General features: G+C 47.2%; 4 protein-coding genes across 4 annotated transcripts; 2 read left to right on the forward strand and 2 right to left on the reverse strand.

Annotated features, from left to right (window-relative positions):
* Positions 1-2,719: 2,719 nt before the first annotated feature.
* On the forward strand, positions 2,720-3,094 carry LOC131289349 (histone H2A). The gene has a single exon (XM_058318585.1). It carries the CDS (start codon positions 2,720-2,722, stop codon positions 3,092-3,094), a length of 375 nt encoding a protein of 124 aa, XP_058174568.1.
* Positions 3,095-3,993: 899 nt separating this feature from the next.
* Positions 3,994-4,305, reverse strand: LOC131289353 (histone H4). Its single transcript, XM_058318588.1, has one exon. The coding sequence runs from the start codon at positions 4,303-4,305 to the stop codon at positions 3,994-3,996; it is 312 nt and encodes a 103-aa protein (XP_058174571.1).
* Positions 4,306-10,275: 5,970 nt separating this feature from the next.
* Positions 10,276-10,650, reverse strand: LOC131289350 (histone H2B). The gene has a single exon (XM_058318586.1). It carries the CDS (start codon positions 10,648-10,650, stop codon positions 10,276-10,278), a length of 375 nt encoding a protein of 124 aa, XP_058174569.1.
* A 6,023-nt stretch (positions 10,651-16,673) lies between these two features.
* On the forward strand, positions 16,674-17,051 carry LOC131288006 (histone H2A). Its single transcript, XM_058317102.1, has one exon. The coding sequence runs from the start codon at positions 16,677-16,679 to the stop codon at positions 17,049-17,051; it is 375 nt and encodes a 124-aa protein (XP_058173085.1). The 5' UTR covers positions 16,674-16,676.
* Positions 17,052-19,319: the final 2,268 nt, after the last annotated feature.

Raw genomic sequence — 19,319 nt, forward strand, 5'->3', positions numbered from 1 at the left:
CATCAGTTGCTTCCGCACTTCAATACCACCATCATTGAAGCAGTCGGCATTAAGGTCTTTACCAGCTCCGGGGAACTGCGCATTATATCTGTGTACTGCCCTCGACAGTGCACGGGTGATCTGGATGCGGTTTTTCGTCGCGACATTAACATCATCGCCTGCAACAATTTCCGCTCGGTTATCGGAGGGGACCTGAACGCCCGTCATCGCTTGTGGGGAAATAGGCGCCAAAATAAAAATGGAAACATCTTGGCAGAGGTCGCACAGCATGGACAGTTCATCATTGAACATCCTGATGAACCTACCGTTATTCCCAGCCGTGGCTTCCCTTCAATTTTAGATCTGTTCCTAACCAACCTGCAGATCTCCAAACCCACAACCCTGGATGAGCTAACCTCGGATCATTTCCCTGTCCTAACGAAGGTTCACCTTGACGCCAGCAGAGCTCCGCCTGTTAGGAGGAAAAACTACCACTGTGTCGACTGGGCCCGCTTTGGAAGACTGGTTGACCAGCAAATCACCACCACCGAGATTTCACTGTCTCCAGCTTCTATTGAATCAGCTATAACGAACGTGGTGGAGGCTATCCGTTCGGCAGAGGCGGAGTGTGTTCCAGAGGTGTCCGCACGGGGAGAGGTAATTGTCCTAGACGATCACACTCGACATCTCATCTCCCGTCGAAACATGCTGCGGCGTCAATACCAGCGCACCGGGGATCAGCTTTGTAAACAGCAGGCAGCTCAACTTTCCCGCATCATCCAGGATCGTGTCGAGAAAATCAGGAACAAAAACTTTGAGCGCATGGTGCGGCGACTCCATCCCAACGCCAACGCTTTCTGGAAAGTAGCTAAGACCCTCCGCACTAAACCCAGGCCGATTCCTCCACTACTCGCAGCTGACAACGCAGTTTTACTTACTCCTACGGAGAAGACTGGTGCCCTCGCCCAACACTTCGAGGATGCTCATCGGATTGGCCTTAGTATGTCCAGCCCTCATGAGGCCGAGGTGGCTTCATCAGTGGCCAGAGTTAACTCTGAACAGCCAACCCTGCCACCAGAGGATCGCACCACCGTCGAGGAGGTGTGTCATGCCCTAAGGATGATGAGGAACATGAAAGCCCCTGGCTTTGATGGCATTCTGGGCATCCTTCTCAAACATCTCCGACTCCGAGCCCTCTCCCTCCTCACGAACATCGTAAACTGCTGCCTCGAACTGCAACACTATCCGCAGAGTTGGAAGACGGCAAAGGTGAAACCTATACTGAAACCTGGCAAAGATCCAACGAGGGCCTCCAGCTATCGCCCTATCAGCCTGCTGAGCATTCTTGGAAAGCTTTTTGAGAGGCTAATATGTTGGAGGCTTCGAGAAGCGATGGAAGATCTCCAAATATTGCCTCCTCAGCAGTTCGGCTTTAGATCAGGACACTCAACAGCACATCAACTCCTGAGGCTAAAAACCAACATTGAAAAGAACAAGAGGGTCGGTAAGTCCACTGCGGTCGTCATGCTGGATGTGGAGAAGGCTTTCGACAGCGTTTGGCATGATGGGCTTGTGCACAAAATGCTCTCCTTCCGGCTTCCTCTATATCTTGTAAAGCTGGTCAGCAACTACCTGCGGCAACGAACCTTCCGGGTGACCCTGGGATCAGTGTCATCCAGCCCAACCAACATCGCGGCAGGCGTCCCACAGGGCAGCATCCTGGGCCCCTTGCTGTACACTCTGTTTACGGCGGATCTTCCAGAGTTACCAAGGGTTTCGGAAATATACCTCTACGCTGATGACACTGCCATCACCACCAAGGGTCGCACTCCAGCAGAGCTAAGAAACAGCGCACAACGGGCTCTCGACATCTTCCAGCAATACGCCGCAAGCTGGAAGATAAAGCTTAACAACGAGAAGACGCAAGCGATGGTCATCCCGTATCGTCTAAGGAAAAACCTGCTGCAACCTCCGGAGCAATCCCGTCTCAAAGTGGGCTCAACACCAGTACCATGGCAGCAGTCGGTTCGGTACTTGGGCGTCACGATCGACAATCGGCTTCTATTCCACCACCACACGCGCCAACTTGCGAACCGTATTGCAGTTTTGCTTAAGCTGCTGTACCCGCTGATAAATCGGAAATCGACCCTGCACAAACAGAACAAAATTGCGGTCTACAAACAAATTGTTCTGCCTGCGGCCACATATGCAATCTCAGTTTGGAGCTCCTGTGCCGCCACTAACCTGAAACGCGTACAAACGGCACTGAATAGATTTCTTGTACTAATATTAAATGCTCCTCCTAGAACGCGTCTAGAGGAGCTTTATAATGTAACAGACACGAAAGCGCTAGACGTAATAGCATTTGAAGTAACGGATCGACTGAGATCCACCATGCAAGCCTCACCCCATGAACTGATTAGAGGCTTGGTGTAAATAGTAGGTTAATAATAGGTTAATATTAGGTTAGGAATAGGTTAAGATTAGATTAAGGTTAATACTCCCATTGCCATTGGCATAACACCTGAAAACTTATGCAAAATCAAACTGCCTCTTAGGCAAAATTCTCATGTAGCGAATGAAAAGCGTGCGATCGCTAAATCTCGCAAAACACCAAAATGTAATGAATTATACAAATCAATAAAAGAAATTTTACTACTACTACTACTCGTTTCGGCATAGTTCGGAAGAGAACCTCTTCGAGTGAGCACCACGTATCCCTCTCGTTAAACAATCGAAAATGTCTGGACGCGGCAAGGGTGGTAAAGTGAAGGGAAAGGCAAAGTCCCGCTCGAATCGTGCCGGTCTGCAGTTCCCGGTCGGCCGTATTCATCGTCTGCTGCGCAAGGGTAACTATGCCGAGCGCGTCGGTGCCGGCGCACCGGTGTATCTGGCGGCCGTGATGGAGTATCTGGCCGCGGAAGTGCTCGAGTTGGCCGGTAACGCCGCCCGTGACAACAAGAAGACGCGCATCATCCCGCGCCATCTGCAGCTGGCCATCCGCAACGACGAAGAGTTGAACAAGCTGCTTTCCGGTGTGACCATCGCCCAAGGTGGTGTGCTGCCCAACATTCAGGCCGTGCTGTTGCCGAAGAAGACGGAAAAGAAGGCATAAGGCGTGCTCTCTCGTGCTCACCCCGCCGCGCGGCACCGTGTCGCGCTCACAAACCCCGCCGAAGATCTCACCGTCACAAAAAACCGTCCTTTTCAGGGCGACAAAATCGTGTGATAAAGGTTTATTTCACTACATTCAGTGCCGATGCCAGTTGGTTTCAGTTCAGTTTCAGTAGTTAAATGGTTAAATGGACGTAATTTCACAGTGTGGCTGGAGAACAACGAAAGAAATGTTTAAAATTAACTCAAGCAATGTGTCTCAATGTGTGAAGTAACATCGCAAGTTTGGTAGGTTAAACGGGGCAAACCATTTTGCTTCATATCAGGTATGTAGCTTTTTTCGCTCATTTCTACCCGAACACATGCGTTGGTGGTGGTGGCCATGAAAAGTGATGGGTTTTGATCATCGCGTTAGAAACGGCCAACGCTACGCGCTCTACAGGTAGGGAATTTAACAATGTAAACGACCAAAGCGTTCTTTTCCCCGTATGCCACACCGAGCCCCGTGAGGTAGACCGGCGCCTTTCTACGAACTCTCAGTGGGTCGTCGTGTTAAAAAACGAATCGGTCACATATCCGAGAATCAGAACCGCCGGTAGTGTATCGCGCATCACCACTACCACCACCACCACTACGCGCGGTACACCGTACCACTCGCTGTGTCGTTCCATCGGATATCGTTTCGGGCATGGGGAATGGGGTAAGAAGGAGAGGAGTAGTCGAGTCGCATTTTTTCTTTGTTTTCTCTGGCGTTTTTGGCGGTAAATGTGCCGGGGCGTCGGGAGAGCCACAAAAGCTTAGTTTGATACGAATGAGCAGGAAATATATCTTTCCGGAACAGTTTTGGTGGTCCTGAAAAGGACCGATTTTTTTGTCACACAAGGGGGCTGTTCGCGCAGCTTAGCCTCCGAAACCGTACAGGGTGCGTCCCTGGCGTTTCAGGGCGTACACGACGTCCATGGCGGTGACGGTCTTGCGCTTGGCGTGCTCGGTGTACGTCACGGCATCACGGATCACGTTCTCGAGGAACACTTTCAGCACACCGCGAGTTTCTTCGTAGATCAGGCCGGAAATACGCTTCACACCGCCACGGCGAGCCAGACGGCGGATGGCCGGTTTCGTGATTCCCTGGATGTTATCACGCAGCACTTTGCGATGACGCTTGGCACCTCCTTTGCCCAGTCCCTTGCCTCCTTTTCCGCGGCCGGTCATGATGATGCTGCTTTACACAATTGGTTGTTGTTGACACGATGCAAACTGAACGAACGGTTTCGACGAACTGCGATGGTTTCGGCAGTGAAACACGGTTTTTATTGACCCGACCTGCCCGATCGTGAGCACCCGAAGAGGGACCCGAAACTATATAAACGCGGTTTCACGGCGCGGTTCGGCCGCCAGCCCGATAGGTCGGTGTCAAACCTTTGACCGAACAAGACGTGTTTCATCGTGATTCGCAAGTGCAAGTGTAAACCAATAAAGAACCGTGTGAAAGTGGTAGTAAGAGATGGGTAAACGGAAGAAAGGGGAGACGAATAACAGCCCTCCCGATCCTGTCGTTGACAAAATACGCGTCATCGAGCTGGAGGAGGCTGATAATCCTAACATGGAAGGCGATACACCCGACGACCTGGCGGGTGAATTCGTGGAAGTGTCGTACAAGGGTGGCACCCGCCGTCACTCACCTACCAACGCCGCACCCGAGGTTGTGAGCATACCCGAAGGAGTGAGTACGAACAGCTCATCCAAACCGAGATCTCGTTTTCCACCGGTTGTGGTTAAGCTCCCTACCTTCGCCCAACTTCGGGCCGATCTGAAGCCGACAGCGGGAATCGAGTTCCAATGCACCGCTATGGGAACCAAAATCTGGACGAAATCAAATGAAAATTTTGATTCGGTACTCAAATATCTGCATGCACAAAACGCAGAATTCTATACGCACGACAACCCGCATGATCGTCCATTCAAAGCGGTCCTCCGCGGTCTACCGCTTATGGACCATGCGGAAATTTTAGCGGAGCTGCGAGACACCTACGGACTGTGTCCCACTGACATCTTCCGTATCAAACGGAAGCATGAAGGAGCTGACGCAGCGCACGGATCATGTCTGTACCTGATCCACTTCAAAAATGGATCTTGTTCCATGGCGGCCCTTAAATCACTCCGAGTGATTAACTACGTCCGCGTGCGCTGGGAGGCTTATCGAAATCGGGGACGGCGTCGACTCACGCAGTGTCTCAGATGCCAAGGCTTCGGTCACGGAGCCCGTCATTGCAACATGAGGCAAAAATGTGCCTCCTGTTCGCAGGAGCACACCATGGCTGACTGCCCTAATCAGACCAGCCCAAAATGCGCCAACTGTGGAGGAGAGCATATGGCCAACGATGCGGAGTGTCCGCAGCGAGTCATCTACACTCGAATTCGGCAGAAGGCCCTATCAGCTGCTAAAGCTAAATTCAGCAAGCGTTCTCCGGATCGACCTGCTTCTCCGCCTCCACCACCAGTGACAGCTGCAACGTTCCCTTCGTTACCGGTAACAGCCAAAACGACATCCAACGCCTTCGTGGAATCGTCGGATCCAGTCGTCGCTCCAACCTTACCACCTGGCCTCCAGTATGCTACTAAGTTAAAATCTGCTCCATCCTGTGATTCCGAATATCCAAATCCAGGCCAGCCGGAAGCCCCGCTATACAACTCTGCGGCTTTGATGCAGATCTTCATGGAGATGGTGCAGCGACTAGGTGCATGTCGCTCCCGTACTGAGCAAGTCACAGCCTTGGGCGAGTTCGTTATTCGCTATGGATAACACCATTCGCATTGTGAACTGGAATGCCTGCTCGGTAAGATCGAAGAAAATCCCACTTGTGGATTTTCTTCACCAGCAGGCCATCGACGTCGCATTCATCACCGAAACCCAGCTGAGACCGAACATCAACTTCTCGCTGCCGCACCACATATTTCTTCGATTGGATCGCCATCCCAACGCCGGTCGAGGTGGAGGTGTAGCTATTGCCATCAGACGAGGCTTACACTTCACTCAGCTGCCACACCTCAAAACATCACTAATTGAGGCAATCGGTGTGGAGCTCCACTCATCCTCTGGGGTCATCCGGCTCATCGCCGCCTACTGTCCATCACAGGCTTCGCGAGGTCGGGGATCCGACGCCACCTACAAACGTGACCTGAGCATCATCACTCGGGGTAGTTCCAGATTTGTTCTCGGCGGCGACCTGAACGCACGCCATCGTCTATGGAACAACACCCGTGGGAACCTCAACGGGGATTGCCTCTTCGAGCTTACGCAACGGGGAGACTTCATCGTGGAATTTCCTGACGTGCCCACCTTCATATCATCGAGCGGTTCTGCGAGCACTCTCGACATATTTCTGACCAACATGGAGATCATGAAACCCGTTACGCTGGACGAGCTGTGCTCCGACCACTTTCCGGTGGTTACGGAGCTCAACATCGGTGCTCGTCGTGCTCCAGTTCGCCAGCGCAGGGACTACCATAATGTCGACTGGGTTCGCTTCGGCAGGCTGGTGGACAACGATATCGGTCCAGTCCACATCAACACCATCGAGGACATTGACCAAGCAGTCAACAACCTGGAGCGATCCATCAAAGCAGCAGAGGATGTTTGTGTCAGAACAAGGCCTGTCAGCGGTGAGTTTGTGCACATCGACTCCCACACCTTAACATTAATCCGGCAACGTAACAGTTTTAGACGATCATACCAGAATACTGGCATTCAATATTATAAAACTCAAGCGGCAGTTTTGGCTAGAATCATCTCCGACAGGGTGGATCGCATTCGAAATGCAAATTTTGCTAGAACCATACAGAGCTTTGGCCCTTTCACATCACCCTTCTGGAAAGTTACCAAGGTTCTAAAGAGAAAACCCAAGCCTATCCCCCCATTAAAACATGCCGGGCAGTTGTTGGTCGCTCCGGCTGAGAAGTGCGAGGCTCTCGCTTTACAGTTTGCCAGCGCTCATCTTTTGGGAGCTGACGCTGTCAGCCCATTTGAATCAAGCGTAGGCTCCACTCTGGCGCGGCTTGAGGCAACTGACTTCTCGGTCCCGCGAGAGGAAAAAGTGACCATTGGAAATGTATGCCAAGCACTTAAACGGGCAAAAAATATGAAGGCTCCCGGGCCGGACGGGCTATTTAACATCTTGATCAAAAAACTACAAATCAAAGCTCTTACCTTAATTACCACCATCTTCAATCGGTGCCTCGAGCTTGGCTACTTTCCCGGTGCTTGGAAGGCAGCAAAGGTAGTGCCGATACTTAAACCCGGTAAAGATCCCACAATTCCAGTAAGCTATCGTCCAATCAGCCTGCTTTGCGCCTTAGGCAAACTTTTTGAAAGAATTGTCCTCGATCGACTTCAGGATTGGGTAACGGAGCTGGAACTCATTCCTTCATCTCAGTTCGGCTTCCGTCCAGGGCATTCCACCACCCTCCAACTCCTGAGGTTAAAGGGATATATTCAAACTAACAAAAGTGTCTCGAAGTCAACTGCCATTGCATTTCTTGACATCGAAAAAGCCTTTGATAATGTGTGGCACAACGGCTTGGTGCACAAACTATTTTCCTTTGGTTTCCCAGTGTATATTGTTAAAATTATCAACAACTACTTAAGTCAGAGGACATTCAGAGTGGCGCTGAACTCTGTACTTTCAAGTGTACACTCCATTCCCGCCGGTGTGCCACAGGGGAGTTTGTTGGCCCCTTTACTATACGTCCTATACACCTCTGACCTTCCAGCTATGCCCTCTAATGGGGAAATATTTCTATTTGCTGATGACACTGCCATAGCAGTAAAGGGCAGAACCGCTGTCCAACTGAGGAGCTCGGCTCAGCGCTACCTTGACGCTTTCCTCCTGTACACGAGAGACTGGAAGATCAGGGTAAATCCAGCAAAAACCCAGGCTATCATAATACCTCATCGCCTCAGATCCACTCTTCTAAAACCTCCCCAAAATAGTCGCTTGGTAATGAGTGGAGTCCCTGTAGAGTGGTCCCCGAGAGTGGGATATTTGGGCCTAATTCTGGACCAGAGGCTTATTTTCCGGGACCATACTAAACTCATCAGAGACAAGTGCAGTACAATGGTCAAGAGCCTCTACCCCCTAATAAATCGGCGGTCAAAGCTGTCGCTTGAGAACAAGTTGGCCATCTACAAACAAGTATTCCTGCCGGTTGTTACTTATGCCGTTCCAGTGTGGAGTTCGTGTGCTCAGATTCATCGAAGCAAGATCCAGGTCTCGCTAAACAAAATTCTACGGTTAATACTGAATACAAATAGGTTAACATCTAACGCTGCAATTTACGAACGTGCAGGCGTTCTACCTCTGAACACAATAATTAACACAATCAAAGAAACCACGATACAGAAGTGCTCAACCTCTGAACATAGCACCATCCGTGCATTAGCCCGTGTTTTGAGCATGGCCTAACTTAGTTAGTTCGTTATGTGTTACGTTAGTCTATAAGTTCGAAAAAAAAAAAAAAAAAAAAAAAAAAAAAAAAAAACAAAAAAAAAAAAAAAAAAATAGCATTACCTCTCAACTACCACAGGTATAGGCTCGAAGCCATACAGATCAAAACTCAGCAACTGCTAAAACTTCTACTGTCTTGAAAAACGTATCGTACGTTGTATCCTGACCTAAGTACTCTTTGTAAACCGATGTAGGTGTAAAATGTGAATAAAAGAAATATGTATCGTATCGTATCGCGGTTCGGCCCAGTTTTGTATTACCACCACAAGTGAGCAGACCCGTTCGAACCCGATCAACGTCAACAGCATCAACAACATCAACTACGATGGCACGTACCAAGCAAACTGCCCGTAAGTCCACCGGAGGAAAGGCGCCGCGCAAGCAGCTAGCCACCAAGGCGGCCCGCAAGAGTGCTCCGGCCACCGGAGGAGTGAAGAAGCCGCATCGCTACCGACCGGGAACGGTGGCTCTGCGTGAAATCCGTCGCTACCAGAAGTCGACCGAGCTGCTGATCCGCAAGTTGCCCTTCCAGCGATTGGTGCGTGAAATCGCACAGGACTTCAAGACGGATCTGCGTTTCCAGAGCTCGGCGGTGATGGCGCTACAGGAAGCGAGTGAAGCGTATCTAGTCGGTCTGTTCGAGGACACGAATCTGTGTGCCATCCACGCGAAGCGCGTCACCATCATGCCGAAAGACATCCAGCTTGCTCGTCGTATCCGTGGTGAACGTGCTTAAGTGACAACGGTTCGTTTCGTTTCGTTTCGTTTTCAACCAAACCCAAACGGTCCTTTTCAGGACCACCAACCCGTTACCGAAAGGAGGATTATTTCGTACCCGTCCCGTCCCGTCGTACACGCTATATCGATATATATAATATTTATATATATCTATGATGATGATGATGATAAATGGTGAACCCCTGACTGATACATATGGGGTATGAGATGCAATCAAAACAATACAAACCATATATAATGATATATATTGTTATATATAATATAATAATCTATGATGATGAAGAAGAAGAAGAAGATGACGATAAATAAAAACAAAACCTAACATATGACGATAGAAATGCAAACCATAACCTAGCCGTGACACAAACCATAACATAATACATATGCTAACGTCTACAAACCACCAGGCAACCCCATCCGTTAGCGGTGATTTGAAGTTATAGAGCAATTACATGCGGTGGGTTTAAAGAGTTGTTAAAGAGAATCTGTTCCATATTAAACCAAGTTGAACATATATGTCTTGGATGAAACAAAAAATGACACATTGCTTTGCCTTTGGCTGTGCCATAACCATAGAAAGCATAACGGAATGCTTTAAATGTTAGTTAACCGTTAGGTTTTTTCTTAAAACCACGGTTTAAAATGTTCATTCAATTCATTTACGCGCGCTTGTGTTACGCGCGGCTATGTGTGCGCCAAAACACAACGAAGTGGTGATGTTAAACTAGAAAACGGTTCGGCACACTTTTTGTTCTGTTTCTTCAACGCACAGCACAAACACATTATTATTCGTCGATCTTCGTCGTTTTTTCTTTCTCTTCGATGAATGGAATGTAATGGAATGAAATGATTCTTGTTTGGAAAACATTTTGTGGTCCTGAAAAGGACCGTTGTTATGCGACGAGTTGGTGTGGTTTGTGACGACCACGGACGAACCAGCTTACTTCGAGCTGGTGTACTTGGTGACGGCCTTCGTGCCCTCGGACACGGCGTGCTTGGCCAGCTCACCAGGAAGCAGCAGACGGACGGCGGTCTGGATTTCGCGTGACGTGATCGTCGAACGCTTGTTGTAGTGCGCCAGCCGGGACGCTTCGGCGGCGATGCGCTCGAAGATGTCGTTCACGAAGCTGTTCATGATGCTCATCGCCTTCGACGAGATGCCAGTGTCCGGATGGACTTGCTTCAGCACCTTGTAGATGTAGATGGCGTAGCTTTCCTTGCGGGTCTTGCGCTTCTTCTTCTTGTCCGACTTGGAGATATTTTTCTGGGCCTTGCCAGACTTCTTCGCTGCCTTTCCGCTGGTTTTCGGTGCCATTGCGATTGTTTAACGTGCGTGAAACGTGTTTCCTCGTTGAGCGTCACTTCAATTTTAACGCGATTTTCGACCCTCACTTCGGCTTTTATTCAGCGTCGGGCGAGTTCGCTGGCTGGCTTCGCTACACCTCGACGTTTATATAAACCCGGTTTCAGGTTCGTTTCGGCATAGTTCGGAAGAGAACACATTCAGCTTCTGACCTCGGTCGAGACCAGACGTGTTTTTTCATTGTGCGAGATCAGATACGGAAATCTTCGGATTATCTTCTTTGCCAGTGGTGCATTCTAAGACTTGGAAGCTGAAGAAAGAACGTTAGCGAAAATTACAAGCGCAAGAGAGAGAGAGAACAGGAGAGAAAATTTGCGCTTGGCGCAAGCGCAAGCTTAACCGCAAGCGGAAGCGCAGCGAATAAGGACACAGAACATATATCCGTCTCGCTCTGAGTGGAAAGTTTTTTGACCAAAGCCGGTAAAGCAAGTGCAAGCGAAGGATTGTTGAAAATATATTTGTCTCGCTCGGCAACGGAAAGTTTTGGGTTTTTTCCTATTACGGGTGTACATATTTGTGTTTGTTTTGTTTCGTAGCTGTAGATAACTTTTGGACATATTGAGAATTTGTGTACATAGAAATTATTTAATAGTTACGACTGTGCAGTAATTTTTAGTTATTTGGTGTTGGTGAACATAAAACTCTTGGTGTATATAGTAAAGTTTAAACCGAGCCAGTGGAGTTTGGCCCGTAGTCATGGAGGGGAATTCCCCTCCTAGGAGAGACCCTCCTCCCGATCCTGGCAGCAGGACTAGAGAGCTGCCGGAATGGATGGACAAGGATGGAACGAGAGGAGACCTTAAGTTTCTGGTGTTGCAAGCAGAAGAGGGACACACTCTACCAAAAAATCCGTTTATTGTCAGCAAAAGCCTAACTCAACATGCTGGACAACTCAACCTTCCCGGTACTAGTTTTGAAAACGGTAGCAAATTCTTGTTGAAAACAAGATCCATCACACAATTTGAGAAGCTGCAAACTCTGAAGAAACTGATCGACGGAACACCGATAGAAATAACACCGCACTCCTCCCTCAACTACGTACAGTGTGTCATTTTCAGCCCAGATCTGAAAGAATTAACCGACGCTGAAATTCTCACGGAACTAGAGGCACAAAATGTTAAGAGTGTTCGACGTTTTTGGCGGAAAGTAGGCGATAATCTGATCCCCACAAACTCATTTTTACTGAAAATTGAGGCCCCGAGAATTCCAACACACATTCGGCTTGGTTTTCTTCAAGTGAAAACACGACCATATTATTCCCGCCCCATGATCTGCCACAACTGTGGTAAGTACGGGCACACTAAAACGAAATGCCAAGCAGAGTCTATCTGCCTGAACTGTGGTTCAAAGGCCCATGGGGAGTGTGAGAGGGAGAAGAAATGTCTTCACTGCAAGGGTCCTCATAAATTGCTCGACAGAAGCTGCGAATATTACAAGAAGGAAGAGGAGATCATTATATACAAAACGGATTATCAGGTGTCCTACACCGAAGCTCGCAAAGCTGTAATCGGAGCGCACTCAAACAACCAACAAAACAAGACTTTTGCACAAATAACTGGAACAGCTCAAGCAGATAAAGATAAAATCATTTTGGAATTATCGAGCACAGTAAACAAACTTAACGAGCAAATCCAAAATCTAAACCAAATAATGGCAACTCTCAACAAGAAACTGAAAATCCAGGACAACATAATAAACACACTCCGGCAACAAAACACCATGGAAACCGACACTGAAACAGTTATCAACACGGATTCATCATCATCGACCTGCACAACGCCTCGAAAACGTACCCTGAAGACCGGCTCCAGCTCATCCGAGGAAGAAACCAAGCTAAGAGAAACGAAAGTCAGTAAAATTTCTAGCACTTCTACTACTGCCTCCTCACCAGAAACCCAATCCTCCTCCTCAAATTCCTCTAACCCTCCTTCCACCAACAAAAACAAAAAAAACAGATCAAAAACACCTTAATCAGTATATCAAAACAATCGTATTACCTCTTTTTTTATTTTGAATTTTTTATGAAATCCTTTTTATTTTTTCATGTTCGATTCAACTAACCGAATAACGGATTCAACAAACCCATTCGCCATATCTTGGAATATAAGAGGTATCAGGAACAATTTAGACAACCTCAAATTGCTATTAATAAAATACAATCCAACAGTCATAGCTTTACAAGAAACTTTTCAGCAACACATTCCCAATAATTATCCATTTAATTTGTATAAATGGACACACTCTCCAGCCTCCACTATTTTAAATCACAGTGTTTGCATTGGAGTCCACAACAGCATTCCTTTTACAACATGCGCGCTATCTTCTCCCATTCCTACTGTTGCAATTAACATTAAGGCTCCTATCGAAGCCACAATAGTATCCATATACCTTTCACCTACACAATTTAACAACCAAGAAATAGAAGAACATTTTACAGATCTAACTTCTCAAATTTCACCATCATCTATATTAATGGGTGATTTAAACGCAAGCCATGTTCAATGGGGGAACCCCAAAACCACCAGACGTGGTGAAGTTTTAAATAACATCCTGAATTGTTTGGACACACAGCCCATTTTTAATTCCACTTCCACACGTTTTTGCCCAACCAGAGGGACTGGTTCCGTTTTAGACCATTGTATAGTCCCTTCAGTAATGGTAGCTTCTGTTGGGCTGAGGGTGGAAACCGACGCCTACGGTAGCGACCATTTTCCCCTTATCATTCAACACAACCTCAATATTCCGATTCCACGCACTCGTCCGCGTTGGAAATACACTGAAGCAGATTGGGACAAATATAAATCAGAATTTATTATTCTCACATCCAATATCGAATCCCCTGATGCCGAGGAGCTTTGCTATGCTATCGAAAACGCCGCCTCCGTTAGCATCCCTCGAACCAAAGGAACCCCAGGAAAGCGATATGCTCCCTGGTGGAACCAAACGGTCGGGCTGGCAATAAAAAACAGGAGAAAAGCTTTGAGAAAGTTTCGAAAAGCAAGCTTAATCATCGGAAACCCACAAATCCCCATACTTGCTGAACAATACCGAACCGCTAATCGCACGGCGAAAAAAGCGATATACACAGCTAAAACAGACTCATTCGACAAATTTGTTTCCGAGATAGATCCTGCCTTATCTACCAAAGAAATTTGGAGACGAGTGCGCGCTTTGTCTGGAAATAAAAAGAAAACCAATAGTTCTATCATTCTTAAACAAAATGCACAATATTTCACACACCCCAAGGAAGTTGCCAACATTTTTGCCAAACAATTCTACGACACGTCTTCTACAGAAAACTATCCAACTAGATTCCGATCCCATAAACTGGCTTCCGAACTTTCTCCTCTTGAATTTCTTTCTTGTGAAGAGGAAGAGTATAACAAAATGTTTTCGTTATCGGAACTTTCATGGGCATTGAATAAGTGCACCGGAAGCTCCGCAGGTCCTGATGGTATTGGATACCCACTCTTGAAAAACCTTCCCTATATTGGGAAATCATTCCTGTTAAATATATACAACGACATCTGGAGGAAAGGAGAAATTCCGGCCCACTGGAAAAATAGTCTTATCGTTCCGATTTTAAAACCTGATAAGAACTCCCATAGCCCAGATAGTTACCGGCCCATCTCACTTTTAAATTGCATCAGTAAAGTCATGGAGCGGATGGTTAACCGCCGTCTCACACATGAACTTGAATCCCGAAAACTCCTCACCCCGGACCAACACGCGTTTCGAAGTGGCAGAGGCACGGAAACGTACTTTGCCACTTTCGAGCAATTTATCACAGATAGAAGAGCATTAAACCTTCCTGTAGATTGTGCAATAGTCGATTTATCGAAAGCCTTCGACCGAACCTGGCGCCAAGGGATACTTGACCAATTTGCCCGTTGGGGCTTTGGGGGTAGACTGACGGCCTTCATTAAAGATTTTTTATCTAACAGAAGTTTTCAGGTGACTGTAGGAGCTGATTGCTCAGACAGTTATATTCTGGAAAACGGGGTTCCTCAAGGTGCAATTCTCTCGCCAACACTCTTCCTTGTCAGCATCGAATCACTTATTCTGTCCATACCAGATCACACTCGGCTTTTCCTCTATGCTGATGATGTGATTCTCACCACATCTGCACACACCTCCACACAGACCAGAAAAAACCTCCAAGCCAGCATGGACAAGGTCCAACAATGGTGTCGCTGGACGGGCTTCGAGGTAGCTCCCGAAAAATGCAAAATTCTTCGTATTTGGGCTCCAAACACAGTTTTCAGGCAGCGTTTAAATCTCATTAAATTCAACAACTGCAATATTCCAAACGTTAGATCCGCAAAAATCCTCGGAATCATTGTTGACTCCAACCTTAACTTTTTCAAACACAGTATACATATCAAAAATAGTTCCAAAACGAGGTTAAACTTGTTCAGATTGTTAGGATGCGGTAAGCATAGGGCTACCCGTTCTACCATGTTTCAAATCTTGAACTCATGGCTTGTTCCCAAACTATTATATGGAGTTGAGTTCGTTAGTCTGGAGAGAGAACGATTTGAAAAATTAATTACTCCTTTGTATAATACAGCAATACGACTCTGTTCAGGTGTTTTCAAAACAAGTCCCATCCAAAGCATCCTCTCCGAATCCGGTCTCCTTCCATTTTCCCATATCATTACCAACAAAATAGTAGCAGCAGCTGTCCGTCAACTGGAAAGAGGCATTGAAGCAGAAAACCTCATAAGAAGAGCTAACGAAGCATTAACGGCACTTGTCGGACAATCCATTCCACACATCACCAAGCTTTGCAGAAACAACTCTCGACCATGGAACACACCACCTCCGAACATAGACTGGTCCATCAAAGATAAAATTAAAGCCGGATGCAATAGTGCAATAGCAATCCAACACCATCACTGGCTAATACAACGAAGATACCGAAATCACACTCACATCTACACCGATGGTTCAGTTCTACAGGATAATGCCGGATGTGGCATTTACTCAGCAATAGACAGCTGTTCTATAAAACTACCACAACACACCTCAATTTTCGCAGCAGAAGCAATAGCCTTATGTATCGCAACTGAAGAAGCAACCACTATTCAAAAACCCAATATCATCTTCAGCGACAGCGCCAGCGTATTGTCCGCTTTAGAAACTGGAAACCTTATTGACCCACACATCCAACAATTAGATGAGCTTCGGCAAGGAAAAAGAATTACGTATTGCTGGATTCCTAGCCATACAGGGATCAAAGGAAATGAAGCAGCAGACCGATTGGCAAATGAGGCGCGACTTCTTCCAGATACAGTTAGTGGTTCGATTTCTAAAGCCGACGCTCTTAGATGGGTACAGAAACTGATCGCCGACCAATGGCAAAATACATGGTACGATATCAACACCCGGTTTTTACGCAGCATCAAACCCAGCACAATAAAATGGAAAGATTTACTTAACGCAAGAGACCAACAAGTATTATCCAGACTCCGCATCGGCCACACTAACATCACACACAGCTACCTTTGCGATAGATCTTCACCTCCACTCTGCCAATATTGTGGAGTGACAATAACTGTTAAACACCTCCTCGCTGACTGTTTTGGGTACTCCGATGAGAGAGCACAATGGGACATCGGACACGATATAGTAAATATTCTCTCAAACAACCCAACCAACCAAACCAAACTTCTAAACTTCCTCTATTCTACAAATTTATACAACAAGATTTAAAACGGAAAAAAAAAAAAAAAAAAAAAAAAAAAAAAAAAAAAAAAAAAAAAAAAAAACAAACAAACAAACAAACAAACATACAAACAAACATCAACATCAACAATTTAGTTTAAAACTATAAAGCAAAAAGATTAAAGACAAGAGAGATGAATGACCGAATAGGTCAAAATCTCTAAAAACTAAAAAAAAAAAAAAAAAAAAAAAGTTCGGAAGAGAACCTCTTCGAGTGAGCACCACGTATCCCTCTCGTTAAACAATCGAAAATGTCTGGACGCGGCAAGGGTGGTAAAGTGAAGGGAAAGGCAAAGTCCCGCTCGAATCGTGCCGGTCTGCAGTTCCCGGTCGGCCGTATTCATCGTCTGCTGCGCAAGGGTAACTATGCCGAGCGCGTCGGTGCCGGCGCACCGGTGTATCTGGCGGCCGTGATGGAGTATCTGGCCGCGGAAGTGCTCGAGTTGGCCGGTAACGCCGCCCGTGACAACAAGAAGACGCGCATCATCCCGCGCCATCTGCAGCTGGCCATCCGCAACGACGAAGAGTTGAACAAGCTGCTTTCCGGTGTGACCATCGCCCAAGGTGGTGTGCTGCCCAACATTCAGGCCGTGCTGTTGCCGAAGAAGACGGAAAAGAAGGCATAAGGCGTGCTCTCTCGTGCTCACCCCGCCGCGCGGCACCGTGTCGCGCTCACAAACCCCGCCGAAGATCTCACCGTCACAAAAAACCGTCCTTTTCAGGGCGACAAAATCGTGTGATAAAGGTTTATTTCACTACATTCAGTGCCCATGGCAGTTGGTTTCAGTTCAGTTTCAGTAGTTAAATGGTAAAATGGACGTAATTTCACAGTGTGGCTGGATAACAACGAAAGAAATGTTTAAAATTAACTCAAGCAATGTGTCTCAATGTGTGAAGTAACATCGCAAGTTTGGTAGGTTAAACGGGGCAAATCATTTTGCTTCATATCAGGTATGTAGCTTTTTCCGCTCATTTCTACCCGAACACATGCGTTGGTGGTGGTGGCCATGAAAAATGATGGGTTTTGATCATCGCGTTAAAAACGGCCAACGCTACGCGCTCTACAGGTAGGGAATTTAACAATGTAAACGACCAAAGCGTTCTTTTCCCCGTATGCCACACCGAGCCCCGTGAGGTAGACCGGCGCCTTTCTACGAACTCTCAGTGGGTCGTCGTGTTAAAAAACGAATCGGTCACATATCCGAGAATCAGAACCGCCGGTAGTGTATCGCGCATCACCACTACCACCACCACCACTACGCGCGGTACACCGTACCACTCGCTGTGTCGTTCCATCGGATATCGTTTCGGGCATGGGGAATGGGGTAAGAAGGAGAGGAGTAGTCGAGTCGCATTTTTTCTTTGTTTTCTCTGGCGTTTTTGGCGGTAAATGTGCCGGGGCGTCGGGAGAGCCACAAAAGCTTAGTTTGATACGAATGAGCAGGAAATATATCTTTCCGGAACAGTTTTGGTGGTCCTGAAAAGGACCGATTTTTTTGTCACACAAGGGGGCTGTTCGCGCAGCTAAGCCTCCGAAACCGTACAGGGTGCGTCCCTGGCGTTTCAGGGCGTACACGACGTCCATGGCGGTGACGGTCTTGCGCTTGGCGTGCTCGGTGTACGTCACGGCATCACGGATCACGTTCTCGAGGAACACTTTCAGCACACCGCGAGTTTCTTCGTAGATCAGGCCGGAAATACGCTTCACACCGCCACGGCGAGCCAGACGGCGGATGGCCGGTTTCGTGATTCCCTGGATGTTATCACGCAGCACTTTGCGATGACGCTTGGCACCTCCTTTGCCCAGTCCCTTGCCTCCTTTTCCGCGGCCGGTCATGATGATGCTGCTTTACACAATTGGTTGTTGTTGACACGATGCAAACTGAACGAACGGTTTCGACGAACTGCGATGATGATTTAATAATTTATAGAGGTTTTGAGCCGGGAGGCTTCTTTCACCTCTTTTCTGTAAAAAAACAAAACTATATCTCTTGCATCAAATTAGACATTTTTAGGAATTGGATTAGTTTTACTTCATTTTGCGTTGTAGGAGATAAAATGGTATCGATATTGTTTGAAAGGTTGCAGGCAATTCTCTGTGTAGAGTAGCCGTGGCAGTCGGTAAGAAGATGTTTAGTGGTGATTGTGACTCCGCAGAACTGACAGAGAGGAGGAGGAGATTTTTCTATTTTATGTAAGTGGGTAAGCCTAGTATGGCCGATTCTCAGCCGGGTAAGGATCCTTTGCACTTTACTGCATTGGTTGTCCCTCCACGGTGAGATATCGGTTTTAATGTATCGTAGAAAAGTGGTTTGCTGCTGAGTCCATGTTCTTTGCCATGAATTTTTAATCAAATCGGTAAGCCGGGTATTGAAGTCTCTTTTTGAGAGTAGATCGTTATTAGATGGCGGTGATCGTCTGCCTATGTTTGCCAGCTCATCAGCCAACTCGTTACCGCGGATACCTACGTGTCCTGGGATCCAGCAGAGGGTGACCTGGATGTTATTTGTTCTATGAGAGGAGGCTATTTCTGTAATGGATTGGATGATTGGATCTCTACAAGTACCATTTTCAAGTGCTTGTAGGACGCTGGCACTGTCGGAAAAGATGATGTTGGGGATGTCGGGGCGGATACTTTCCTCTAGCGCTATATTCAGGGCTATAGCTTCGGCTGTAAATATGGATGTGTAATCAGGGAGTTTGATCGAACAGTTATCTATGGATGAGTGGATACCACAGCCGGCTGCCTCACTGAGGACAGATCCGTCGGTGAAAATATGGTGATGATTACTGTATTTGGTATTGATTAAGTTGAGGAAGGTAGCGGAGGCAATGGAGCTATTGCAGCCAGCTTTTAGCTGATCTTTTATGGACCAGTCAATTTTTGGAGGAAG

Source organism: Anopheles ziemanni, chromosome 3 (genome assembly GCF_943734765.1).
Source record: "Anopheles ziemanni chromosome 3, idAnoZiCoDA_A2_x.2, whole genome shotgun sequence".
Lineage (NCBI taxonomy): Eukaryota > Metazoa > Arthropoda > Insecta > Diptera > Culicidae > Anopheles > Anopheles ziemanni.

Excerpts from the sequence above, each read along its gene's own strand:
- LOC131289349 (XM_058318585.1), top strand. The coding sequence starts at position 2,720 with ATGTCTGGACGCGGCAAGGGTGGTAAAGTGAAGGGAAAGGCAAAGTCC.
- LOC131289353 (XM_058318588.1), bottom strand. The coding sequence starts at position 4,305 with ATGACCGGCCGCGGAAAAGGAGGCAAGGGACTGGGCAAAGGAGGTGCC.
- LOC131289350 (XM_058318586.1), bottom strand. The coding sequence starts at position 10,650 with ATGGCACCGAAAACCAGCGGAAAGGCAGCGAAGAAGTCTGGCAAGGCC.
- LOC131288006 (XM_058317102.1), top strand. The coding sequence starts at position 16,677 with ATGTCTGGACGCGGCAAGGGTGGTAAAGTGAAGGGAAAGGCAAAGTCC.